Genomic DNA, 25,917 nt, shown 5'->3' on the forward strand with positions numbered 1-25,917 from the left:
TTTTCCCAAGCCACGCAGAGCCACAGTATAAGGATAAAAGAGCCGCATGTGGCTCTGGAGTTGACCCCCGTCATAGACTGTATACAACTCTGGACCTAGCTAACCTGTTAGCTGAGATGTTTCAAACAGGAAGTGAGGCTGGGCGTGATTCAGGTCCATGGACTCTGGCTCCAGTTCTCTCTATGTAAAAACTGTGTCCCCTCTCTCTGTAACTGCTGCTGTCTGACTCATCACTCTGACCTTAAAATGTTCGTATTAACCCACTCTACATGATCCTGGGGTATTTATTTCAATATTTTATTCCTAAATTAAGATCTGAACATGAATAACAGACCAATCACACGCCTTCTTTCCCGAGGTCACTCCCGCTGGGGTTAGCAACAGGTTTGATTGACAGCATTGCTAAGCCGTTGGTTTGGCATGGGGAGGGCACTTACCTTCAACAACCACACTCCTGATTGGCTTTTTGGTTGCTATGATACTTGCGGTCTGAATTCCAAATATGGAACTGGGCACTAGATTAACTGCAAGCCTTGATGAGCTTCATTTTGAGCCGAACGCCATGGGTGATGTCACAGTCATTCAGGAACATTTCTTGGTGCTGACTGTGTTGGTGTTCGTTGTTTGTGTGTTTCTAGAGTGCAGTCATGTGCCGGGGTCAGGCTCAGGGGTCAGGGGTCAGGTCTAAAAGTGTTTCTGGGTCAGTTCTGAGTGATGGCTATCCAAATCATGCTTCATGTTCTACCTCTGGTTCTACCTCAGATGTCATGTTCCAGATGGAACACACTGTTCAATAGATTACACTGTACTTAGATGAAATATCCAAAAGGCAATCTCACAAATGTTGAACCTATTCATTTCTACTAGAGACTAGATCCAAGAACTTACTATGTTACAACAACAACAACAACAACAACACACGTCTGTGTTTGAACAAGATTCACTTGAGCTACTCCATCTGTGTTAAATATGATTGGTCTGTAGAATGTGGTGATGTCATCTTAAATGCAGTTCAGTAATTATGTTTTAATATATTTGTGTGGCTTAGTCTCTGTCTCCTACAGTTTAGTTGTGTTTGTGTAATACTATGTTCACTAAGAAGAGCTGTCAAAAGTCAGAAATCAGATACTAATTAATACTAAAACTAGTATCGAAACTAGATCCTCATTGTTCACAGGTTTTGATAATAAAAAAGTCCCACTGACCGAAATGAACCTTTCCTGAATAACTCCATGTGGTCTTATACTTATACAGCTCAAGATCATTTTAAACTAGTATACGCACATGGACCAATATGGAACCTTCCTGGACCACTGAGGGACACAGATATATGGACACATGGGAAGAGAAAAGAAAGTACTACCATTTAATGTGGAAAATCAGAGTATATTGTCTAAAGAAAAAGTATCAGTATCGAATCTGTTCCTTAGTATCGAAAATAAGTTTGACATTTTAGTATTGTGACAACATTAGTGTATGTCTGGTGTGTGTCTGGTGTGTGTGTGTGTGGGGGGTGTGTGTGGGGGTGTGTGTGTGTGTGTGTCTGGTGTGTGTCTGATGTGTATGTCTGTCTGTGTCTGATGTGTCTGGTGTGTATTTCTAATGGTATTGTTGTGTTGTTATATCTTTAGGAGGAGTCCGCTTGGTGTCTGTATCCTGTGGCTCTCAGCACGTTTGGGCTCTGGACTCCAGAGGTCTGGTCTACTTCAGAGTCGGGACTCAACCCCTCAACCCCAATATGATGCTTCCAGCGTGGATAAGCATTGAGCCGCCTGTACTGGTGAGAGCCTGGGTTTAGACTGGGTTTAGACCCAGTTTAGTCCCGGTTTAGTCCTGGTTTAGTCCCGGTTTAGTCCTGGTTTAGTCCTGCTTCAGTCCTGGTTTAGTTCTGGTTTAGACCTATTTTAGACCTGCTGTAAATCTGGTTTAGTCCTGTCTTAGATCTGTTGTAGACCTGGTTTAGTCCTGTCTTAGACCTGTTGTAGTTCTGGTTTAGTCCTGTTTTAGACCTGTTGTAGATCTGGTTTAGTCCTGTCTTAGACCTGTTGTAGACCTGGTTTAGTCCTGTCTTAGACCTGTTGTAGATCTGGTTTAGTCCTGTCTTAAACCTGTTGTAGACCTGGTTTAGTTCTGTCTCTCCTCTCTCAGCCTGTGGGAGTACAGTTGGTGCAGATCGTGAACAGTCCCTGTGATCGGAGGCTCTGGGCGCTCGATAACAGAGGAGCTGTGTTCGTTCGCAGCGGCCTCAGCGACGAGATGCCCGTGGGCACCGCCTGGGACCACGTGCCAGGTACCACACACACATACATATACACACATATACACACACGTACATGCACATACACATGCATGCACGTGCACACACACACATGCATGTACACATATATACACAGACATATGCACACACGAACACACACACATATACACACATATCCATCAATCCATTTTCTTCGACTTTATCCAAGGTTGGGTCACGGATGCAGCAGTAGATGGTGCTGTTGTGTTTGTAATACCTGTAAGAAAATTTACTTCACTCGTTTTCTTTTATACTTTTCATGTTTAATTTCCCCTTATTTGTTTCCTCTTCATTTATAAGACCATAAAGGTGATCATTTTTCATTTGGAACAATATTGTAAATGTTTAGTCTATCTTAAGTCTAGTAAAAGGTCACGAAAAGTACTTCCTGTTTTTCCAGTTCAGCTTTTTAGGCTAATGTGAAGTTTTACCCGACAGAGCACTACTTAAGAAACAATTGAGAAGTAAAATCTAAAGTTTTCAGTTCACCGGTTTGTTTACTAGCAGGCCAAAGATATGTATATTTCACTTACCTTTAACGATAAAATGTCTGTTCTTGGTCTCGGATTTTGTAAAATAAATGTCCCCAAAAATGTGACCAGGGAGTGTGTAATATATATATATATATATATATATATATATATATATATAAATTCTAGTCTAACCAGCTACATTTGGACTGACTCTGGTCTTTAGGTCTTCAGGTGGCTCAGATCCTGCTCGGTCTGGACTCGGTCTGGGTTCGTTGTGTAAATGGAGATGTGTCTCGGAGAGTCGGGGTCTCAGAGAAGAACTGTGCAGGAGACTATTGGAGACGCAGCCCCGGGACCTGCTCCTGTCTGACAGGTGAGTCTGCTCCTGTTAAAAGCATTAGTCATCTCAATTTTTAAAAATCACTACTACTACTACGACTGAAGAAGATGGCATTTAACATTTAACACTTATAAAAACCTTTAAAAAGTAAGACTACAGGAGAAAGTCAGAAATAAGTGAAGATGGCCCCAAAGCGAGAAACGAGGGCAGAGGAGGACCTCACTGAAATCTTAAATTCTCTTAACTTCATGTCGGCGGAGTTAACCAAAGTCACCAAACAGTTAACAAAGCTAGCGGGACTTTTTGATGATGTAAAAACAACTTAAAGACTTGATAACAGCAAAGGACAAAGTCATAGAACAACTGGAGAAACAGATCGATAGTTTGGAACAGTATACGCGAATGGAGGATGTTATTATTTTTGGATTAGATGTCAAACCGCATTCCTACGCCAAAGTTGTGTAGAGAGGCAGAACCACTGGCGAGGACGCTACAACAGAGGAGCTGCAAACGCTGGAAAAACAGGTGCTGCAATTTTTTGCAGATAAAGACATTAATCTAGATGCAAAGAATATTTCTGCTTGTCATACCCTTCCCAGAGAGGACAAGTCAAAACCGGCGGTCATACTACGTTTTTTTAACCGAAAGTTTAGACAGAAACTAAAGGGATCTTTTTGAATGAGCATCTAACCAAGAAAAATGCAGAGATCGCTCGAGAAGCATGCAAAATGAAGAAAAACCACAAGAGCTCATGAGCTCTTCCATGACCTCCATGACCTCCTCCATGACCTCCCCCATGAGGTCCCCTGTACGCTCCTCCATGACCTCCTCCAAAGATCCCCCATGATGTCTTCCATGACCTGCTCCATGACCTGCTCCATACTGACTGAAATAATGGGGACTGTGCAATGAATGGAAAGTGCAATATTTTGGATGGTGCAATAATGGGAACTGTACAATGAGTGTATTGTGCCATTTTTATTTTGGCCCTTTTGTGACCCCCGGCCCTTGGGACAACGGATGGAAATTAGCCTTTGGCTATAACCCAGTATGTTTACATTCATGTTGTATCATGTCTATTCATTAGCATCCACTGTCCCAATCAAATAATAAAATAAATGACCACCTCCATGAACAAAATAGTGGCTCCTCCATAGCCCATAGCTCCAGTTCATAATTGGATGGTTTGATGATTGAAATGCATAGATAAAATAAAACTTCTATCATCTGAGGGACTTGTGGTTATAATATTATACTTGTACATTAGTGTTAATATGTTGTTTTGTTTGTATAATATTATACTTGCATATTAGTGTTAATGTGTTATATTATACTTGTATATTAGCGTTAATGTGTTGTTTTATTTTTCCTCAGTAACCCCGGGAGACGAGCTCTGGGCCGTGACGCCAAATGGACTTTTATCTCGCCGTTTAACTAAGCTCCTCCCACATTGCCCTGCCCCCTCTGCCAATAGAGGCCACGCCCCCTCTGTGACATCACTGAGTGCAGAGGACGCCGATGACGAATGGGAGCTCATCTGACACATGGACAGCCAATAGGAATGCCCGAACACTTCTCAGAGTGTAAATGACCAATAGGAGCAAAGCAACAACTAACATGGACCAATAGGAGCTCAGTTTTCTCTTATGAAACGTCTAATATAAATATTTCTCAGAAATGAAACAAAAATTGCAGAGTTTAAACTAACATTTAAAATGTCGCCAAAAGGGAAACAACCAATAGGAACTCTTCTAACCTCTGACCGCCAGGAGCAAAACCTCATGGGAAATGTAGTTTGGGCTCAGCTTCTGTTTTAAAGGGAAACTCTCAAATTTAGTGACAAAATATCATTTAACATTTAACTGAAAGAAATGTGTTACTGAATCTAAAATGGATGCCAGAATCTCAGGAGCAAAGCCTCATGAGAAATGGAGTTCCTCTGTAGTTTATGAAGTCACACCTTGATAGAAATCTGTTTCTGAAGTGGACTGGGAAATGTAGTCTCTCTGACCTGAACGGAGAGTCGGATTTAAACATGTAAAGTGTTTGGGAGAAAAAGGGTGAAACTCTGAACATTATAAATGAACTTTTACTGTGATTGTGTTTAAAGGAGCGGTTTGTGTTTAAAGGAGCTGTTTGTGTCCTGCCTCTCACTGTTTCAGAAATACCAGAATCACCACTGAACCTGGGTTTCCAGTGTCTAAACCTGCAGATAGTTTAAAAAAATTTGATTTGAAACATGACAGTCATGTGAGGCTCATTCTGCTTTCTGAATGGATAATAGTCTTGAACCAAAACACCAAATTATAACATAAATGGGACTTTAAATGTTTTTGTAATTGTTATCAGTGAAAGATATATTTTACATGTTTACCTCATATCTGGGAACAAGTTTATGAAATTTAAAGTTTCTTTAAAGGGACATGAGCTGGAGCATGGGCTGATGGGTAATGTAGTCTGTGGAAGCACTTTACTGAAGAATCGTCAAACTGCACTTAACTGTTTTAACTGTAGGTGTTGCTCTGCTGTTTTACATTTGTAACATTATGATTAATTTAATTTAAATGTTTATTTGAATGTTTACACTTAGTTTTGTTGCCACTTTTGTCTGCGTCAAATGTAAAAATCTTTGCTGAAGTTTGTTAAAGGAATCAAAAGTTTAAAAGTTTGTCCAAATTAAATTGACCTAAAACTGTGGGGGCGGGTATGGGGGGCAGGTGTGGGGGGCATAGCCAAACCCCAAACCCAGGTCTGTGTCTGTGTCTGGAGCTCTGTGTTAAAGAAGGGGTATTTGACTTCTATGGGGTATAAAACAGGGGGTATTTACTTCTATGTGGTATTACCACATAACATATTTAGACCACATTTCCTTTTGTTGTTTTGAAAATGCTATGTTATTAACATATTATTAACATGTTTTAATGTTAAGTCTAACTCACTCTAAGTCAATAATCAGCGTGCATCACCCTAATGAAACTACTGCACATCACATCAGGTTTGTCAAGTTTCTATGTACAGATTTATATTATGTTTTTGTTTATTTATGGAGAATTATTGTGTGGAAGCATGGGTGACATAAGCTTGTGGGCGGAGCCTTATACAGGCTTGTAATGCTAACCATAAGGAGGGTTTGAATAGGGCCAGGGAGGGATCACTAGATTACGCAAACATGCATGAATGACATCTAAACCTCTTTGTTGATGTTTTTGATAAGGGAACGTTACAACATGGGAGAAATATACAAAAAACGATTTAGCAGAATACTTCCCCTTTAATATGACTAATATAAAAATGCATATTATAATATATATAATATAATATTTCAATATATAAAATAATATATAAGAACTATTTTTAAACATGAACCTGGTCACAGCCTCAGAAATAAATCATAGGTCTTTATTTGTCATATTTACAGATATTTACAGAAATACAGGGAGGAGACAGGGAGGGGAGGAGTCTGGGGAGAGGGAGGGGGTAGAATCTGTATTTACACTTTATTTACATAAAAAAAATATCTTAAATGTCTAAATCCACCCCGGGCAGTTGTAGTACTGATAGTACTCATAAGGAGTCCATGGGGGTCTAATGTAGTATCAGTAGTAGTAGTTCTTAAAATACTGGAGGGAGTGGTTGCATTAGTACTTGTAGTAGTAACAGTAGTACTCATAGAAGTCCAGGAGGCAGTTCGGCGATGGATTCTGGCGCTGTCCGAGCGATGCTTCTGAGCGCGTGCAGGAGGAGAGTGGGTGGGGACCGTCCTGACAGCCAATGGAAGAGCGGTTCTCCCAGAATGCACCTGAGGTGTGGATCCAGGGGGCGGGGCGAGGGGGCATATCCGAACAACAGCAGAAAGTACACGCACCTGAGCACTTCCTGTTCCGCCCCCTGGCCTGCCTCCAACCTCTGTAGCCCCACCTCCAGTCCCGTCGCCGTGGCACCAGACGCCAACAACATCAACAGACACCGCGAGCGCCCCATCACCACGGCAACTGCCACTGCTGCATCTCCACCATCCAGGTGAGAACAGGGTGGCCGAGAGTCCAAGTACGAGCTGAGGTCGGCTGGGGTCAGAGAGGACTAAGACCAGAGAGAGACCAGGGTTAGACCAGCACTAAGACTAGGACTAAGACTAGGACTAAGGCTAGGACTGAGACCAGGACTGAGACCAGGACTGAGACCAGGACTGAGACCAGGACTGAGACCAGGACTGAGACCAGGACTGAGAATAGGACTGAGACTAGGACTGAGACTAGGACTGAGACCAGGACTGAGACCAGGACTGAGACCAGGACTAAACCAGGAGATCTGTCTCACCTGCAGCGTGTCCAGGATGAGTCGTAGCGCCTCTTGTCGGTCGTACCTGATGGCGAGCCTCAGATGCACAGGTCCAACTGAGCGCATGCAGAAGGCACAAGGCTCTGGTGTTAGGGCCGTTAGCCCGTAGCGGCGCAGGAGGGCACGTGCATAGTCTGTGCGGTCATGCACGAGCGCGTACACGAGCGCCTGCCCCGGAGACAGTGGCGCCAACTGGCCCCGCTCCCCGTCCCACGCACGCACCTCCAACCGCCTCGCCTCCTCTAACCGCCATACTGGGGCGCCGTCACGCACCAGCAGGTAGAAGGCAAACACACAACGCTCTGCCTCACGCAGCACCTCAGGGGGCGGGGCCAAAGGGGATGGGGACCGGGGGGTCAGAGGGGGGGGGGACAGCAGCATCTCAGGGCCCAATCAGGGGCTGGTCAGAGGACAGGGGCAGAGGGGCAGTTGGGTCGGCAGAGGGGGGGCTGTGAGCCGGTTGTTGGAGGAGAGAGGTTCAGTGTCCAAAGTTCAAGAATCGGGATGAAAAATCGATTCTGGAAAATTGACGATTATTGACAAGCCTCAAACATCCAAACAAAACAAGACCTGATCAGAGTCCAGATGAACTGCTGGTTTAGACATGCAGGTTTGCAGCTGGATTTCCTTTGGTCCTGGAGGAGTCCTGGTCCAATTCTTGGTTCTGGTCTCGTTCTGGTCTCGTTCTGGTCTCGTTCTGGTCTCGTTCTGGTCTCGTTCTGGTCTCGTTCTGGTCTCGTTCTGGTCTCGGTGCAGGTTGTCTTCGGTCGGAGCTCTTTTGGCCAAACTCCGGTCTCTGGACTCCGAGGTCTTTTATAGACCTGAGACTGACCCTAAGTCCAGACCTCCTCCTCTCACACACACACAGTCTCATGCACGCTCATGGAGGAGGAAGGGAAAGGGGGGGGGGGGGTCCGGTGTCACATACTGAACATAGCGGCAGAGTCGTCTTATGTAACTGTCACCAGCTCACTCTAAACCGGATCTAAACCGGGACCAGGACTAGGACTGGATCAGGTTCACAAACACAAATATAAACAGGACCAGACTGAACCAGGACTAAACTAGGTCAGGTCCAAACCCTTTTCACAAGAATAATGTTATTGTGGTGGCAGAGTGGTTAACCAAGCGTTTGGATCAGCTGGGACCCGGTTTGGGACCTGGTTTCAGAGGTCCCGGTGCCCAGTCTCCAGCAGAAGTCCCTCTAGTCCAAGTCTAGTCTGGACCGGGATGTGGGGTTCATGGATCCACAGACTGAGGTAGACCATGATCATGTCCGGACTCTCGCAGTGGGCCAAGTCCTGGAGGATCAGAGTCTTCAGGTCCAACTCAGATCTAAACCAGGACCAGACCGAGCGTGCCAAGGACTCTGCAACAACAAAAGCAAGAACAAGAACTAAACCAGGTCTAGACTAACAATAAATCAGGACTAAACCAGGACTCACCGAAGTCTGCTGTGGTCCAGGTCTGAAACAGGGGCGGGGTCAGGCCTTGGGTCCTGAATTGGTCCAGGTCCGAGAGTCCTGAGTGAGATTCCAGCAACCGTTCCATCTTAAGAACCAAACCGGACTATACCGGGATATGAGACCAGGGTTAGACCAGGACTAAACCAAGAGTAAACCAGGACTAAAACAGGACTACACCAGGACTTACCATTTTCTTCACTATGTCCTGTAGTTTGCAGCACTCGTCTTGTAGCTCCTCAGCGCCACCAGCAGGAAGAGATTGGAACAACACAGATTCTCCAACAACCAAAAGGTCCGGATTCGGCCGGGACTGAGTCCTAAAACAGAGACAAGGCGAGTCTTGTTTTAGGCCCTGGTTCAGGCCCTGGTTCAGGCCCTGGTTCAGGCCTTGGTTAAGTCCTGGTTAAGTCCTGGTTAAGTCCTAGTTAAGTCCTAGTTAAGTCCTAGTTAAGTCCTAGTTAAGTCCTAGTTCAAACCTCTTGTTGCTGATCTTGGTGGCAATGTTTAACCCTTCATTGTTCAGTTTGTCCCAGCGCAGGATTATATTGTGAAAATCTGCAGCATTGTCTTTTATTTTGCGAGCACTTCCTGTTAGAGCAGTGGACTTCCTGTTCGACCCTGAGGAAAAAGCACAAAATAATAAAAACATGAGATTTACACAAAGCTTTGCAGTGTGGCATCATTCACTCCACACAGTACAGTCCCCTCGGACAGACCAACAGTGAAGCTGTCAATCTGCACCATCGACCCCTCCCATCAACACTCACACACACATTAATGTCTGCTCCTGTCTGCCCCTGCCTGCTCCTGTCTGCTCCTGTCTGCTCCTCTCTACTCCTCTCTGCTCCTGCCTGCTCCTCTCTGCTCCTTTCTGCTCATCTCTACTCCTGCCTGCTCCTCTCTGCTCCTTTCTGCTCATCTCTACTCCTGTCTGCTCCAGTCTGCTTCTGTTTCACCTTCCATGTCCTTAGTGTGATCCGCAGACTCAGGACTGCTCTGGGTCTGTAGCGGGTCTAAACCCGGTCTCGGCCTTGGTCCAGTTCTGGTCCAGGTCTGCAACCCACGTGCGGCTCAGAGCGTGAACAGCTGCGTCAGTGTGAGAAAGCAGCGCCCTCTGCCGCTCAGGAAGAGAACTATGGGTGCGTTTGTATTTACACGTGACGCGTTATAAGTTTAAGCATTACACACATATGTATACTCTTCAATTAAACATGTTAAATGTGTTTGATATGCGTAAAGGCGCCTTAATCAGGTAAATAACACTGATAATAACACGTGTTTCTGCACTGTTGTGACCGCACGCCTCCTGCAGGGGGCGCTTTGAGCTTACCGGAAGTGCGTATCAGGCGGAAGTAAAGATCCGCAGGCGCATGTGTGGTCTGTTGGAGGAACATGGCGGCGGTAGAAGGTGAGGCTTCGTGCAGCTCCCTAGAAACTCTACAAAGCGCTGTAATCTGCGGGTTTAACGCGCGTCTGCGGCTTTAACCTTCAACCTGAGGCTTTGTGCTACAGTTTAGACTCTGCTGCCGCGACGACACGAGTTAAGACTATGAATGATCCGGGTTTTTACAGTTTCTCTGCAGCTGAGCCTCGGCTCTACGTCAGAGCCTAACGGCGTTGTACCTGTGTGCCTTTATTTTCTCTTTTATTCTTTATAAGTCGTGTTTTTCTCCCGCTCCGTGCTCCTGCTGCTCTCTCCTCAGAGCCCGCGCGCTCCTGGCTTTAAATTCTGTTTCTGCCGCAGTTTTAACGCGTCTCTGCGGCTCCAGCCTCACCACGTGTCTCTCACGTGGAGCTCTGATTCAACCATAACCCAAACGTGCTTTCACCTCTGCGGGTCTGAACTCTGCGTCATAGATGATAAACTTTAAAGCTCACGGTTTTATTTAGAAATGTAAAGTTTCAAAGTGAACGTCTCCTCCACGAGACGCAATGCACCACGTGTTTGCTCTGATCAGACTCTTTACCCGCCGGCAAAGTGTTTGGGATGTTTTCAGTTTGCTCCTCAGTTTATGCACAGGCTGCGGACACTGGAGCGTTTAAGTCTGTTTTTGTAAAATGTTTTTCCGTTTCAGTGAAAAAGAAGAAAAAGGCGAAGAAAGTGAGCGAAGACGACGTGGGGGTGAGTCACGTGAGCGGAGCACCGAGTTGGTCTTATGTTGTAGGACCTGGAATAATGTGCCTTATTTTGTAGGAGATCCAGCAGAGCACAGACTTCCTGATCAAACCTGAGTCTAAAGCTGCGACTCTGGACACATCCCAATGGCCCCTGCTCCTTAAGGTACAGATATGAAAATGCAACATTATCAAACAGTACAATGCTCAGCTGTACTTAGAGCCCTGTGGCTCACGGTGCGATTAATTTATTTAACTAGTTAAATTTCAATAATTCTATAAAACGCAGCTGCTCAATGCACAGATGTATGTAAAAATGTATATAAAGATGATGCCGAAGCACACATTCTCCAGTATCGACCTGTGCTGCTCCAGACAGTTACTCTTATTAAAGTATTAAACACATGGCTGCTGGAGGTCATGAGTGGGGAAATGTAGAACAGCGCCCCCAGGTGGAATCTGTGAGGTGATGAACCTGTTTATCCATTCTCTGAGCTCTGATCGGTTGGTGCTACGTTGTCACGGTGCCATTCCCGTTCTGGGGATGGGGCCTGTCCGTGCAGCGTTCGGCGTCTCTTCACGTTCTGTCGAAGAGACGTTTGAGCGATGTACGGAAATGCGAGTGCTGCCGCGGAGCTGGGACGAGGATATGGGACTGATCACAGTACTATACTACAACTGTGGTAATGCTATGCTTCAGTACTCTGGGCTGGGACGAGAGGAGGGGCTGATCAGACAACCATAGTACTGTAGAAGTACTATTGCAGTGCATAGTATTATAGACTAATAGTACAAGTACTATTGTACTGCAGTTCTCTTGTCTGATAATATAATATTTTAAATTTTTTTTTTTTGTGTAGAACTTTGACAAACTGAACATCAGGACAAGTCACTACACTCCTTTGCCCAATGGCAGCAACCCCCTGAAGAGGAACATACACGACTATGTGAGGTAATGCACTGCAGTACTGTTACTATAGTGGTAGTGCACAACTGTACTAGCCCATGAAGAGGAACATACAAATATGTACAAAAATGGTCCTGGTTCTGACCATAGTCTGTGTGAAGAAGTAGACTAAGTGAGTGTGACATCACCTGCAGTTTTCAGCTCCAAATTAAGCTCATCAAAGCTATCAGCTATAGCAGCTAATGTGGAGCCCAATTCCAAATTTGGAATTCTGACCACAAGTGGTCACATGTGGGGAGTCTCAGGGAAAGAAGGCGCCTGCTCGGTCTGTTATTAATGTTCATGTCTTCATTTATGGACACAATAGTGAAATGAAATTTAAAAAAACAGGATTATGTAGAGCTCGTTAATTGTGGCCATGATCACTTCCTGTTTGGAACACGACAGCTAGTAGGTTAGCCTTGTCAATTTTTATATATATATATATATTCTATGGTCCTGGTTCTGACCTGGTCTTGTGTCTCAGGTCTGGCTTCATAAACTTGGACAAACCAGCTAACCCGTCGTCTCACGAGGTGGTGGCATGGATCAGGAGGATCCTTCGTGTGGAGAAAACGGGTCACAGCGGAACTTTGGACCCCAAAGTCACAGGCTGCCTCATCGTGTGTGTGGATCGAGCCACGAGATTGGTCAAGAGCCAGCAGAGCGCAGGTAACGTGTGCTACATATGACACACTTACACAGGTAAAATGCGTGTACAAGAGACTCTTAAACAAGCGGCGCCATGTGTCTGTGTGGCCTCGTCCTGAACCTCTAAACCCCGCCCTCTGTGGGCTACAGTAACAAACAGCCAATCACTGCTCTGTTTCAGGTAAAGAGTATGTGGGCATCGTTCGGCTGCACAACGCCATTGGCTCCCAGCATGAGCTCGCCAAGGTACGACGAATACCATCAATACTGTACACAAATATGATCTTGCTAAGGTACTACAGTATGTGGACTAACACTGTATATAATAATATTAATGTTGTATATACGACAGTACTCTGCACAATGCCATCGGCTCACAGCACAAGCTTACAAAGATACTACGAATACAGTTATTACTGCACACAAATACGAGCTGCCAAGGTATTGCAGCGTGTGCTGCATGAACTGACTTTAAATGTGTATCAAATGTGTGAACATGCATTTGATCAATGAGGTTCTGACCCGAAGGGACACACACACAACGCACAGCTGCTTAGTCCGTGTTCTAACTTTAAACTAGACCTGCACTGCCTGCTCCAGCTTTTCCTGCTCTGATATTGATACTTTGTCGATATTTCAACCTTCAGCTCAAACCTCACGTGGAACAGAAAAACAAAACTGTTCCCACAAGTGAAAAACGCCCTCCTTTTAATATTGGCACAAAATGATCGTCCAGACTATCAAACTGCCCTGTGAGAGTCTGGACAGGCCTCAGGCATCTGCAGAGTCTCCTCAAACAAAACTAATCTACAAACCATTTAAAGTTCTTCACTTCCTTTGTCCTCAGGCTCTGGAGACTCTGACTGGAGCTCTGTTCCAGCGCCCCCCTCTGATTGCTGCAGTGAAGCGCCAGCTCCGAGTTCGAACCATTTATGAGAGCAAACTGATCGAGTACGACCCTGAGAAGCGCCTAGGTCAGAACCTCCTCTGCGCCTCCTCTGTACCCTCCCTCTCCTCATTCTTTCGGGTATCTTCTGGGTGAGCTGTACTGCTCCTTTAACCCTCTCTCCTCCCCTCTCAGGTATCTTCTGGGTGAGCTGTGAGGCGGGCACATACATCAGGACCTTGTGTGTTCACGTTGGGTTGCTGTTGGGGGTGGGGGGACAGATGCAGGAGCTGAGGAGGGTCCGATCAGGCGTCCTGGGTGAGAAGGTCAGTCTATAACACTCACGGACTGACTCCTGACCCATGACCCCTGACTCACATCCAGAGAGTTGAGTCCAGTCCTGGTTCTGGTCCAGAGGCTGTTAATTAATCTCTGGAACAGAAACTGCAAAAGACGAACGCAGAGCTCTGATTGGACGCTGCATGATATCAGGTTGGAGCGTTCTTATTGGACGCTGCCGCGCTCTGCTGACATCACATGGTGCCCTGGCCAATCAAAAGGCAGGCTACCAGGGTTAATGCCACGATTCATTATTGAACACAAAGTAATTTTGTATTTAAGGATAAGGTTGTAGAACATGTAGTAATTGTACATGTTTTGTGTATTTGAGGATAACCTTGTGACGATGCACGACGTGCTGGATGCTCAGTGGCAGTTTGACCACAACAAAGACGAGTCGTATTTGCGAAGAGTCATTTTCCCCCTCGAGAAACTGCTGACTTCACACAAACGTATCGTCATGAAGGACAGTGCCGTGAGTATCAGCCGAGAGGATGCACCTTAACACTATACACACACACACCGTATCTTGTGTACTTATAGTTGGAGTACATGTGTGGTTGTGTATTTGTACAGGTGAATGCGATCTGTTACGGGGCAAAGATCATGCTGCCTGGAGTCCTGAGGTACGAAGACGGCATCGAAATCAACCAAGACATCGTTATTATCACAACCAAAGGAGAGGCCATATGTACAGGTACTGCAAGTTCTACTTTATAAATGTAAAACACCTTAAACTAGTTAAATATAACATAAATGACACTTGCGCAAGTTTGTGGATTTCAATTAAATAATATAAACTAAGTCATCTTTAGTGTTATAGTTTAATTTCATAGCCTTTAATGATTTCCAGTAGTTCTGAAGTTCTGACCTAATGGTTCTTCATGGTGTACTAAATAAAAGCGGCAGCACGCCTCACAGTTCAGCCTCAGGCGGCTACCATTGGCCACCACAATGCGTCATTATAATGGTTGGGTGTGTACAATAGTGTTTCCCTTAAGGAAAAGCTATATCTAAAGGCGGTACTAGTCCAAGTACAATAATACTAATACTACTGCATGTCACAATCAAGGGGGAGGGTATATGTAAAGTACCACAAACACTACTACAGTGCTACTGCACACATCCAGAGTGCATGTGTTCAGGTACTGCAATAGTACAGGTCAGGTCCCACATGATGAGCTGATAGACTCATAGCCTCTGGCTGTGCTGACCTCCATCTATCACCCTTCTCTGATGGGACCTGTCACTCTGACAGACATGTTCTGACCCCGTTCTATCTGTTCCAGCGGTGGCGCTCATGACCACAGCAGTCATTTCCACGTGTGACCACGGTGTTGTGGCTAAAATCAAACGTGTGATTATGGAGCGAGACACGTACCCAAGGAAGTGGGGACTCGGACCAAAGGTACGGACATGCGCGTGTGTGGCTATGTCTTTGTGGTACCACATGATGAGCTGATAGACTCACGAGCCTCTGGCTGTGCTGACCACCATCTATCACCCGACTCTGATGGGACTGGACTTAGACTAAAGACCTAGTCTAGTTCAGTCCCCGGACTCAACCCATCCTTTTGTTTCAGGCGAGTCAGAAGAAAATGATGATCCAGAAAGGCCTCCTGGACAAACACGGAAAACCCAATGGAAACACACCATCGGAGTGGACCCACGAGCACCCAGAATACAGGTACATATGCACACACAGGAATACTGTTACATATGCATGCATGCTCGTAACATAAACCCATGCATACGTGCGTTATGACTCGAGCATACATGCGTACAAACACAGGAATATGGGTACATACACATGCAAACACAGGAATACTGATGAGATACCCCTCCCACCCATACTACAGGTGTGTCCGTCCACCCCACACCTTTCCTACACACCGCAAAGAATACAGTTGAGACTGTAGTAGCAGTTAATGGATTAGACTGGTTGCTCCAGAGTCTAAAAAGAAAACTATACTTTGGGCTCACAAAATCTCACTTTGTTCCTGCAGTTATTCATGTAGACGTAACTACACTTTTGGTAAGATTAAATATAAAATACAGGCACAAGGGATATTCAAACGCTGACTTTCTATATCCACACTTTACTTTCATACAGTGTTGATGCCGCAACAGTCTTTGCACAAACTGTAGAACAGTGCTGCCCATAGATGTGGCTCATTTATCCCCATGTAGCTGTTGTATTTGTAGTGTGTGTATTTATAAGATGCAGACAGTTATCCCTTTTTGAACTGCAGTGCTCTCAGAGGGAGTCAGTCTGCCACAAAAACTCTCAGAGAGACTCAGAGTGAGGTCACTGTGGCCCCACCCCCCCTCTCACTGAGGACACCCCCCCACCCCCCATTTATATTATTGTCTAATCTGACCTTTTCCCTGTGTTTCAGTGTGAAGGAGGTGAAGCAGGAACCTGAGACTCCAGCAAAGGTCAGTGTCTGACCTTTGCCCTTTGACACCACTGCATGAATCTAGTTCCTTTATCCACCGCCTGCCCCCACGCTCTGAATCTAATAGTGTGTCTAACTTTTCAGAGGAAACGTGACGACAGTATCTCGGATGCCCCGGAGACTCCTGCGGTTACGCCCGGTGACTCGGACACAAAGAAAGAAAAGAAGAAAAAGAAAAAGGAAAAAAAGATCAAAGTAGAGGCGGAGCCAGAGGAGGGTGTGGCCACAGAGGAAACAGATGCTCCAGAGGTGAGACCTGTGACCCCTGTGAGAGGCAAGGGTCAGCAGACAGCACGATCCCTGTAGTACTAGTACGCACACGGGGCACTGTGAGGAGTGATGAGACTGGAGATGGTTTCGCATTTTCACTGAACTCTGTGATGTCATCATCTCTTGGCTGTCTGACCTCAAACGGTTCAATCAGCAGTGACCCCGCCCCATGCGCTGTCCAATCAGAACAGCCAATGTTACTGCCAGATTTGGCAGATTTCACTGAGCATGTCAAGATACTCTGCCCCAAGCGTTGGAGGTTTCTGTTGTAACTAGGGACAAATCTCATTTTTGAGGTTGGTTGGGTCAGATTGGAATGTAACATGTTTAAACTAAAAAGGGCAGACCCCGCCCCACACTGTCCAATCAGAGCTGCCTCAGACTCAAACCGTCCAATCAGATCTGACCAGGTGTTTTTGTTTTATTTCCTCAGGTGAAAAAGAAGAAGAAAAAGAAGAAACAGGAAGTGGAGGGCTCTGAGTGAGAGCAGAGGATCATGGGACACTGAGTCTGAACTGAAGCGGCTCCAAGAGCAGAGTCTGGAGCCTGGACTTTATTTTTGTAAAGTGTTTTTGTAAATATCATCTTTCAGAATAAACTTTTTATTTGTATTGATCTGCCGTGAGGAGAGGCTTATGGGGGGGTTGCACCTCATGTCTTGTAGATGGCAAGGCTAAAATGAGAGGTTTGAGGCCCTCAGTTCCTGTCCCTGTCCCCCAGAGCAGCGGAGAAGAAACCTGAACCAGATGTTTGTGCACGTCGCCGGAGTTTTGGGCCCATCTCTATGTAAATGGTGAAATGAGTTCATTCTGCTCCTGATCACTGCACATTTCAGAGTATGCCACTTGAGTTTAATCTTTAAATCTTCTCTGGTGTTGTGAAGGTGCTGGCTGCAGTACAGTATAATCTGTAGCGGGAGCTTTATGGGTAGGCAACAGACTGGGCAACACATAGACTGTATGTATAAATGGACATGGCTAACCTGCTAGCTGCTACGTTCCAAGTAGGAAGCTCCAATTCACTTTACATTGGAAAAACTGGCTCCCTCGTCATTTTGGTCTTAAAATATTGGGTATTGATCCTGGGTTATTGTTTCTTTCACTGTTGTGTCTGTAACTTAAGATCATCCCCTTCCTTTGACTGCCGCCCAAATCTATGCACTGGCCCCTCACGAAGCCTCCTGCTGGGTGTGGGTCCACAGGAGGATGGCCCCACATCTCCTTTGGACTGAGCCCAGCTGGTCCCCATGGGGAAAGGCCCAGACACTATCACCCCAGGCCTGGCCTCAGTAATCCTGCTTTGGACAACATAGCTGGCCTTGATCTTAAACTCTGAAAGGGCTTTTGAACTGCTCTTGGTCTGACCCGTCCCCCACGACCCTACCAGGGGCATGAAGCCAACATAGCTTCTAGGGGTGCTCAAACCCCTCCACCACATTAAGGTGGCGGTTCTTTGAACTGTTAATATAATTCGAAAGTGATTTAGCTAGCTAGTTTTTATTTTTTTTGGTTGATCTGGGGGTTAAAAGAATGCAGCCGTCACATTAGAAACATTTGTTAGTATGAATGCAGTGACAGTTACTGCACGGATCTGTTGACGTATGAAAGTGGAACATAAATGTGCCTTTAGAAGAACAGGACCATTCTCCTGATGTTTGGTCATAGAACAAATCCAGGAAGACCAAAGGCACTGGCCTCATTTAAAATGTGGGGTGTACAGCCTGTGGGATTTGCAGGCTCTGCTCCTGTAAATATGGCTTTACTGAGTGTACAAAGGGTATAACAGCTATGGCAGCAGCTCTTGTGGACCAGGAAGGATCAGGCCTAAACGGGAACACAAGCCACGTGAAAACTCATATTTAAACGGCAGGCCTCCATTTTATTTCTACTGTAGTGTATTCATTTATCTGGTTAACTGGTTTGTATCCAGCATTGAGACAAAAACTTTGACCTTTGCTGTATTAGCTTAGCTTTTCTGTCTGTTTGGGTGTTAAGTGAAACACAAACTATGTGACATAGATTGATTTTAGTAATGTTACTTTAATAAACAATTTATTGCTTTTATAAAGATGGGAAAAACACATGTTTAAAGATGGTTTACCATTAGAAAACTGAAGAAAAAATACAAAATGGATTTAAACACATTTTCAGTAGCCTGTGATCAGACTGTGTCCATGGACAGAGTGAACTATGAGCTCGAGGGGCGTGTGTTCTGTCCCTGACTCATGTTTAGTCTTTGTGTAAAACCCACAGAGCAGGGGTCAGCAGCCTTTAACACCCAAAGAGCCATTTGGACCTGGTTTCCACAGAAAAGAAAACACTGGGAATCCATGAAGTGCTACAGAGAAAAATGTATTTTATTTATGTAATGGCAAGGCAAGTTTATTTGTACTGTATAGCACAATTTGTACACGAAGTAATTCAAAGTGCTTTACTGAATAAGAAAGACATTAAAATCACACAAAGCAAAACGTAAATAATAATTAACATTAAATTGAGCCCGGATTTAAACATTGTCAAAGTAGAGGTCTGTCTCACATCAGGAAGATTGTTCCAGATTTTACCTGCATAAAACTGAAACTCTGATTCTCCATGTTTAGTCCTGACTCTGGGCACCAGCAGGAGGCCGGTCCCTGAAGTCCTCAGAGTGTCAGATGGTTTATGTGGCTCATATGGGAGATGTTCTTTGGTGCTGGTCCATGGAGAGACTTGTTCACACAGAGCTGCTTTAAAGTCTATTCTCTGAGCCACAGGAGCCAGAGACCTGAGCCACAGGACTTATGTGCTCATACTTCCTGGTTCTAGTCAGGACTCGAGCAGCCGTGTTCTGGATGTACTGTTCTGTCTTAACGCTCGTTTGCAGAGGCCAGTGAGCAGGACGTTACAGTAGTCTAATCTACTGGAGACAAATACATGGATAAGTCTCTCTAAGTCTGGCTTTGACAGTTTACCTTTGATTTTTACAATGTTTTTAGATGGTAAAAATGCTGCAGATGTTATTGATTTGATGTGGCTGTTAAAGTTCAAGTCTGAGTCCATTATTACCCCTAGATTTCTCACCTGATTTGAAGGTTTTAGAGAGAGACACTGGAGGTGACTGCTGACACTTTCTCTTTGTTTCTGTGGGCCAAAGATGATGATTTCAGTCTTGTCTGAGTTTAGCTGAAGAAAATTGTTTTGCATCCACACAATGATCTGTTGGATGCAGTGGCAGAGTGAATCCACTGGTCCATATTCACCTGCTGCAGTTAGACATAGAGATTGAACAGGGGTCCCAGTGTTGACCCCTGGGGCACCCCATAGGTCATAGGTACTCCCTGTTTTCTACATAGGACTTGGACCAGTTTTAGTGCCGTACCAGAGATGCCCTCCCATTCCTCTAGTCTCTGTAAGAGAATCCCATGATCCACAGGGTCAAAGGCAGGACTCAGATCTAACAGGATCAACGCTTTGAGACTTTCCCTGCATCAGTGTTCAGGCGGATGTCATTTGTCCCCTTGATAAGAGCAGTCTCAGTGCTGTGGTGGGGTCTAAAACCTGACTGGAAAACATCAAAGGAGTTGTTAATTTGGAGAAAGTTAATAAGCTGTTGGTAAACTACTTTTTCGAGGGCTTTGCCTAAAAATGGCAGATTTGAGATTCGTCGGTAATTGTTCAATATTGTGGCATGAAGACTGCTCTTCTTTAGGAGAGGCTTGATAACCGCAGTTTTCAAAGCGCTTGGGAATGTTCCAGATTGAAGTGACATATTAACTATGTGAGTGAGTGGTGACAGCAAACTGTTGAGCACAGACTTTAGAAATTTAGTGGGTAACACATCGAGGCAGCATGTAGATGAACTCAGACTAGTGATGATCTCTTGGACAGTTTTGTCAGTTACTGGTACAAAGTAAGTCAGCTGTCAAGGTGGCTGCTGGATTTTAATTTGTTTTGTGGAATTGATGGCATTTTAATGTTCTGAACCTTGTCATTAAAAACACTCAACCCAAACTCATTGCACTTAATGTGGAAATTAGTTCTAACAGCAGTGGACCTGGGGGGTTTGTTAATCTGTTTACTGCTGCAAACAGGACACAAGAGTTGTTACTGCAACTTCCAATAATGTCAGAAAAATCCTTCTCCCTTGTTCTACATAAACTGGTTGTACATGTGCATCTTTTCTCTGTAAATCTTATAATGAACCTGGAGCTTTGACTTGCGCCATTCCCGCTCGGCCCTCTGGCCCTCCCTTTTCTGTGCCCTGACCAAGTCATCATTCCTCCATGGAGCTTTTTGCTTATCTTTAAACTATTTTAACCTCCATCAGGGCAATGGTGTCCAGAACATTCAAAATACTCAAACTCACAGAGTTCAACAAATCATCAACATTAGAACATGAGGCATTTTCAGTGTATCATTTCCATAAACAGTGCACCTGTTTTATCATTTGTGTCTCCTTCGAACAACAGGAACAGCCAGGGACTGACAGCCAGGGACTGACAGCCAGGGACTGACAGCCAGGGACTGACAGCCAGGGACTGACAGCCAGGGACTGACAGCCAGGGACTGACAGCCAGGGACTGACAGCCAGGGACTGACAGCCAGGGACTGACAGCCAGGGACTGACAGCCAGGGACTGACAGCCAGGGACTGACAGCCAGGGACTGACAGCCAGGGACTGACAGCCAGGGACTGACAGCCAGGGACTGACAGCCAGGGACTGACAGCCAGGGACTGACAGCCAGGGACTGACAGCCAGGGACTAACAGACAGGGACTAACAGACAGGGACTAACAGACAGGTCAGAGAAGACACAGAAATGATCAGACAGAGCAACATCCACCACATTGACATTTAAAATATTTACTCCTTTTGTGATGAGCAGGTCCAGAGTGTGTCCTCTGTTGTGGGTGGGCTCGCTGACATGTAGTCAGACCAAAGGTTTCAAGGACAGAACTGAGCTCTTTAGTGTTTCTGTCAAACACATTATCCACATGTACATTAAAATCACCTGTAATGGCTAAACCGTCAAAGTCTGTGCGTACGACTGAAAGCATCTCCATAAAATCATCAATAAAACTCAGACAGTGCTGCGGAGGTTTGTATATGACTAAGTAGAGTATGGAGGGGGATTGTTTTAGCTCCATTTTAAAGGAAACATACTCAAAACATGAAAACACTTAAAATGACAACATTTGAGTGACCAAATTATCTCTAAAAACTGCGCACACGTCTACCCTTTTTGTTTACTCGTGTTTCAGATTCAAATTTGAAGTTGGGTGGAGTTGATTCCACTAGAATTGCATTACCTGTGTTTTTGTCGAGCCATGTTTTGGTTAAAAATATAAAGTCAAGACTAAAAGAAGAAATAAAATCATTGATTAAAAATGACTTGCATAAAGATCTGACATTCAGTACAGCAAGTTTCAGATTAGTTTCAGTAGAACTGGATGTTATTTTCTTAAAGAGAATGTGAACAAAATTTCTCTGATTGGACAATCTAACTGTCCTTCTGTTAATCAGTCTATGTGGTGTAACTGTAGATACAGCTCCATCACAGGGCCTCAGCATGATATTTTTATCATGACTGTATGTCCTAAGACAGCAGAGGCCCTGTGTGTCCATAGCTCTCGATAATAACAGCTCTGGGGGAAGGCAGGGAAGAGCAAGCAGGTAGGAGTTTGGGTGAGAAACGAGGGGGGATAAATGGATACGGGGAAGAGTTCTACATAGTTGATATCAGAACTCTTGATCGTGCTATATTAGGTCTAATTCCTGATCTGATGAGGCTTTCTAGGTGGTTGAGAAGGGCCATGGATGAAGGTGGGGAGGAAGAGGAGAGTGAAGAGTCCCTAGAGGGAGTAGATGTAGCAAAGGGGACCCAGGGCTGGTCTGTGGGCAGGGGAGGTGAGGGGGGTGCTGCTGGGACTGAAACCTCTGCTGGGGCTGTCACAGAGAGGTTCCAGGCCTGTGATGAGGGCCCTGGGGGAAGTGACCCTGGAGATGAATCCTTCACTTCGGAAGGATTTGTTCTCTTGGGGAGGTGGTGACTCCATTGCTGGGGATGAACACATTTTGGACATAACTCTTAAAAAAAATACAAAATGCAGAGTTGAAGGTCTCTTTCAAGTGAATTAAAAAGCTGAACTTAAATGATCCATGTAGCAAAACAAAAAATACCTTGAGCTGTCATCCTTATATCGCCTTTGGGCTTTTGGAGCATGTAGCAGAGCCTTGATCTGAATTTTAAAAATAAATTGGAAAAAAATGCATTATGTCACTAAACAATGAAAACTAAATATTTGCAAAATATCTGTATAAATATTTATTTTACCTGGTTAATCAGACTTCTGCTCCTGAACCTCTGCGCACAGCGTCTGCAGATCAGGGCTGTATGAAGTCACTTTCATCTTTAAGCAGCACTGTAAGCTGTCGTCTGTGAGGCTTGAGCTTTGTTTTTAACATAGTTCATGGTGGAGAATAGCTGCTCGCATACGTATGTGGATCCAAAGATCGACAGGACTCCAAATGCATATTTCTTCATGTTGATATATAGGTTTCAGGGATGGGTATGGCCTCCCTGAGTGTTACGCTTATTTTGAGCGATGAAAAATAAAATATTATTTTATTGTAATATTTCAAGATCACAGTAATCTTCACATTTAGAACTACAATTTAAAAAAAGAACTAACACAAATAAAATACACTTCAATACTTTATTTTCCCAAGCCACGTTGAGCCGACCCCTGCCATAGACTGTTTAACAGAAGAATTTCTATCTACACAAAGTGAAACCAAGCACACGAGACACGAGCAGCAACATCCCCACAACAAGGACACAAAAAGGACTATTATAACAACACACTTTTATTATCACATTTATATGAGAGGAGAGGAGCAGAAGAGAGGAGGGCAGAGAAGAGGAGCAGAAGAGGAGCAGAAGAGAGGGGGAGAGGAGCAGGAGGTCAGAGGTTGCAGAGGAGGAAGCCGCTGAACAGGCTGAAGTTGCGCTGGTCGTCATAGAGACGGTAGGAGGCGGGAAGACGCAGTGACGCACTGTCTCCCGCGTTCAGCCTAATGATGGCGCTGTTGCACGTGCCACCATAGCCGCCGTGTGAGTTCAGAGCCAGACTGAAGCTGATTGGTCGATCGTTGTGATGTAAGAACACGCCCATGTAACCTTTCAGGAAGTCCACAACGCAGAACGAGAAGAAGTACAGACCCTGGACCGGAGCCAAGAACAGCCCTGAGAGAGACCAGAATCAGGGCCGGTCTAAACCGGGTCTAAACCAGGACTAATCCAGGTCTAAACCAAGACTAAACCAGGTCTAAACTGGGTCTAAACCAGGACTAAACTGGGAGTAAGTTGGAAGTCACCCGGGACTAAACCGGGACTAAACCAGGACTAAGCTTTGTACCTGTACTGGGGTCATAGGCGGATCCTTCGTTGGTCAGGATTTTGGTGAACTTTAGAATCGTCTCAGAGTCAAACGGCCCGACAGCTCCAGAGTCTGTGAGCCCAACTGAGAAAGCCACCTTCTGGACACCTGCAGGACAACAGCAACACCTATCAACACAGGGAGGGCATCTGACACTGTCTGACACACAGGGAGGGCATCTGACGTAATCTGACACAGCGAGGGCATCTAACACTGGGATACAGGAGGATGGAAGGGCAACGGACAAACCTGCGCTGGACAGCACCATGAGTCTGTCCTCGGTGGAGTTCAGTCTCAGGGTCAAGTCTAAAGTAAAAAGTACATTTAGATTTTTCCAAACTTCTTATTATAATTTTAAAGTGAAATAAAACTTAAGTTGACACTTTAAACGTTGGAGAGTTTTACCCGAGGAGTAAGTCTGCAGCTGCTGCAGTCTCTCACTCAGACCTGAAACAAGACAAAAACATTCAGTCAAATCTCCAAATCTTCAGTTTTCATTGTAATTCTGAAACATGGACCTGAGATGGAGAGAAGCAGCGTCTGCGTCCAGTCTCTCAGACCTGACTCCAAAACTGAAACAGTATTTGGCAAACTTTAGACTTCACATTTAGACTTAAGAATGACACATGTAGCAAAGTTCATTCATACAGCAAATTTCACACATGAGGAAGTCACAACAAAAGTTAAAACTCATAAAAATAAAACACAATTACAAAAAAAATTACAATATGGCCATCCCTAAAATTACTGCGCCTCAAACCCTCGGCCAAATAAAAAAGTTTTCAGTTAGGTTTTGAAGGCACTAGCAGAGTCCAGTGAACTAGAGCGGGAGTCAGGAAGGATCTAGAAGGATCTTTCTCCTCTGGCCCCAAAATGAGTGTGAAGAAACATCAGTATAGCATAGATGGTATATATAAATAGACATCGCTAACCTGCTCTCCGCCACGTTCCAAACAGGAAGTGAGGCTAGGCACAATTCGGCTCCACTGACCTGACTCTACTTCACTTTCACTATTGTTACTGTGACTCAAGATATGAACATTAATAACAGACAAATCAGGCACCTTCTTTCTGCGAGGTCGCTCCAGCTAGCGTTAACAACAGGTTTGATTGACAGCGTTGCTAAGTGCCTGCTCCCAGCTAAACCAGCGGTGCAAGCGGGAAGGGGCGTTACCTTCAACAGCCTCATTCCTGATTGGCTTTTGGTTGACGGTATGATTCTCAGTTGGCTCCAGATTAGCCGCTATAACTCTTAGCCTTGATGAAATTCATTTGGACCTGAACGCTGTGGATGACGTCACACTCACATAGCCCACTTCTTTATAAGGACTATGGTTCTGATCCAGAGACCTCAGAGTGTGATAGAGGGCAGAGGGTTGGGTGAGAGACCTCAGAGTGTGTGGTGAGCAGTGTGGAAGGAGGACAGGTCTGACAGGACTGGAACAAAGTATGTAGGTTTTTACCTTGTGAGTGGTTCCTCAGAGTGGACAGTTCCGAGCTTTGGACTGGACACAAACAAATATATTTAAGAGTTTTTCCACATTCTGGTTCCAGTTCACTTTCTATGTAAAAAGCATAATTTTGGTCTTAAAATGTTCGTGTTAATCTGCTCTACATGATCCTGGGAGGTTTATTTCACTATTTTGCCCCTAAATTAAGATATGAACATTAATAACAGACAAATCAGGTGCCTTCTTTCCAGGAGGTGGCTCCCATTAGTGTTGGTAACAAGTCTGGTTGACAGTATTGCTAAGTGCCTGCTCCCTGCTAAACCAGCGGGGTGGCTCAAAGAGGTGTTACCTTCAACAACCTCATTCCTGATTGGCTCTTTGGTTGCTATGATACTCCTGTTCAGAATTCCAAATATAGAATTGGACTCCAGATTAGCCGATATTACTGCTGGCCTGGATGAGCTACGTCT

General features: G+C 45.0%; 4 protein-coding genes and 3 non-coding genes across 9 annotated transcripts in view; 5 read left to right on the forward strand and 2 right to left on the reverse strand.

Moving 5' to 3' along the window:
• The window catches only part of tecpr2 (tectonin beta-propeller repeat containing 2), a 32,069-nt gene extending 26,295 nt beyond the window's left edge, over positions 1–5,774 (forward strand). For both annotated transcript variants that reach the window (XM_055230906.1, XM_055230907.1), the window contains exons 23-26: positions 1,632–1,780; positions 2,149–2,290; positions 2,993–3,142; positions 4,484–5,774. In XM_055230906.1, coding sequence (XP_055086881.1) covers positions 1,632–1,780; positions 2,149–2,290; positions 2,993–3,142; positions 4,484–4,650 — 608 coding nt within the window. In that variant the 3' untranslated portion in view covers positions 4,651–5,774. The remainder of the gene's footprint in view (positions 1–1,631; positions 1,781–2,148; positions 2,291–2,992; positions 3,143–4,483) is intronic.
• A 756-nt stretch (positions 5,775–6,530) lies between these two features.
• On the reverse strand, positions 6,531–8,059 carry LOC117390129 (ankyrin repeat domain-containing protein 9-like). The gene is made up of 2 exons (XM_033987783.2): positions 7,427–8,059; positions 6,531–7,189 (listed from the first exon to the last, which is right to left on the reverse strand). Exons 1-2 carry the CDS (start codon positions 7,826–7,828, stop codon positions 6,776–6,778), a joined length of 816 nt encoding a protein of 271 aa, XP_033843674.1. The 5' UTR covers positions 7,829–8,059; the 3' UTR covers positions 6,531–6,775.
• An 83-nt stretch (positions 8,060–8,142) lies between these two features.
• On the reverse strand, positions 8,143–24,542 carry cinp (cyclin-dependent kinase 2 interacting protein). 2 transcript variants are annotated; one of them, XM_055231129.1, is made up of 8 exons: positions 24,515–24,542; positions 24,402–24,443; positions 24,246–24,302; positions 23,976–24,104; positions 9,390–9,531; positions 9,101–9,230; positions 8,893–9,016; positions 8,143–8,816 (listed from the first exon to the last, which is right to left on the reverse strand). In XM_055231129.1, the coding sequence occupies exons 3-8, from the start codon at positions 24,262–24,264 to the stop codon at positions 8,614–8,616; spliced, it is 747 nt and encodes a 248-aa protein (XP_055087104.1). In that variant the 5' UTR covers positions 24,265–24,302; positions 24,402–24,443; positions 24,515–24,542; the 3' UTR covers positions 8,143–8,613. The 2 variants fall into 2 exon arrangements, with proteins under 2 accessions (XP_055087104.1, XP_033844220.1); XM_033988329.2 differs by lacking the exons at positions 23,976–24,104; positions 24,246–24,302; positions 24,402–24,443; positions 24,515–24,542 and adding an exon at positions 9,870–10,019.
• dkc1 (dyskeratosis congenita 1, dyskerin) lies at positions 10,233–17,198 on the forward strand. The gene is made up of 15 exons (XM_033988527.2): positions 10,233–10,321; positions 10,989–11,035; positions 11,108–11,194; positions 11,889–11,980; positions 12,462–12,646; positions 12,807–12,871; positions 13,473–13,599; positions 13,707–13,837; positions 14,182–14,325; positions 14,427–14,547; positions 15,140–15,258; positions 15,434–15,537; positions 16,250–16,289; positions 16,394–16,558; positions 17,013–17,198. The coding sequence occupies exons 1-15, from the start codon at positions 10,306–10,308 to the stop codon at positions 17,061–17,063; spliced, it is 1,494 nt and encodes a 497-aa protein (XP_033844418.1). The 5' UTR covers positions 10,233–10,305; the 3' UTR covers positions 17,064–17,198.
• On the forward strand, positions 11,490–11,691 carry LOC117391101 (small nucleolar RNA SNORD17). Its single transcript, XR_004542989.1, has one exon. It is a non-coding gene; the product is annotated as a small nucleolar RNA SNORD17 (small nucleolar RNA).
• LOC117391097 (small nucleolar RNA SNORD83) lies at positions 15,020–15,092 on the forward strand. Its single transcript, XR_004542985.1, has one exon. It is a non-coding gene; the product is annotated as a small nucleolar RNA SNORD83 (small nucleolar RNA).
• On the forward strand, positions 16,641–16,718 carry LOC117391100 (small nucleolar RNA SNORD53/SNORD92). Its single transcript, XR_004542988.1, has one exon. It is a non-coding gene; the product is annotated as a small nucleolar RNA SNORD53/SNORD92 (small nucleolar RNA).
• Positions 24,543–25,917: the final 1,375 nt, after the last annotated feature.

This window comes from Periophthalmus magnuspinnatus, chromosome 22 (genome assembly GCF_009829125.3).
Source record: "Periophthalmus magnuspinnatus isolate fPerMag1 chromosome 22, fPerMag1.2.pri, whole genome shotgun sequence".
NCBI lineage: Eukaryota > Metazoa > Chordata > Actinopteri > Gobiiformes > Gobiidae > Periophthalmus > Periophthalmus magnuspinnatus.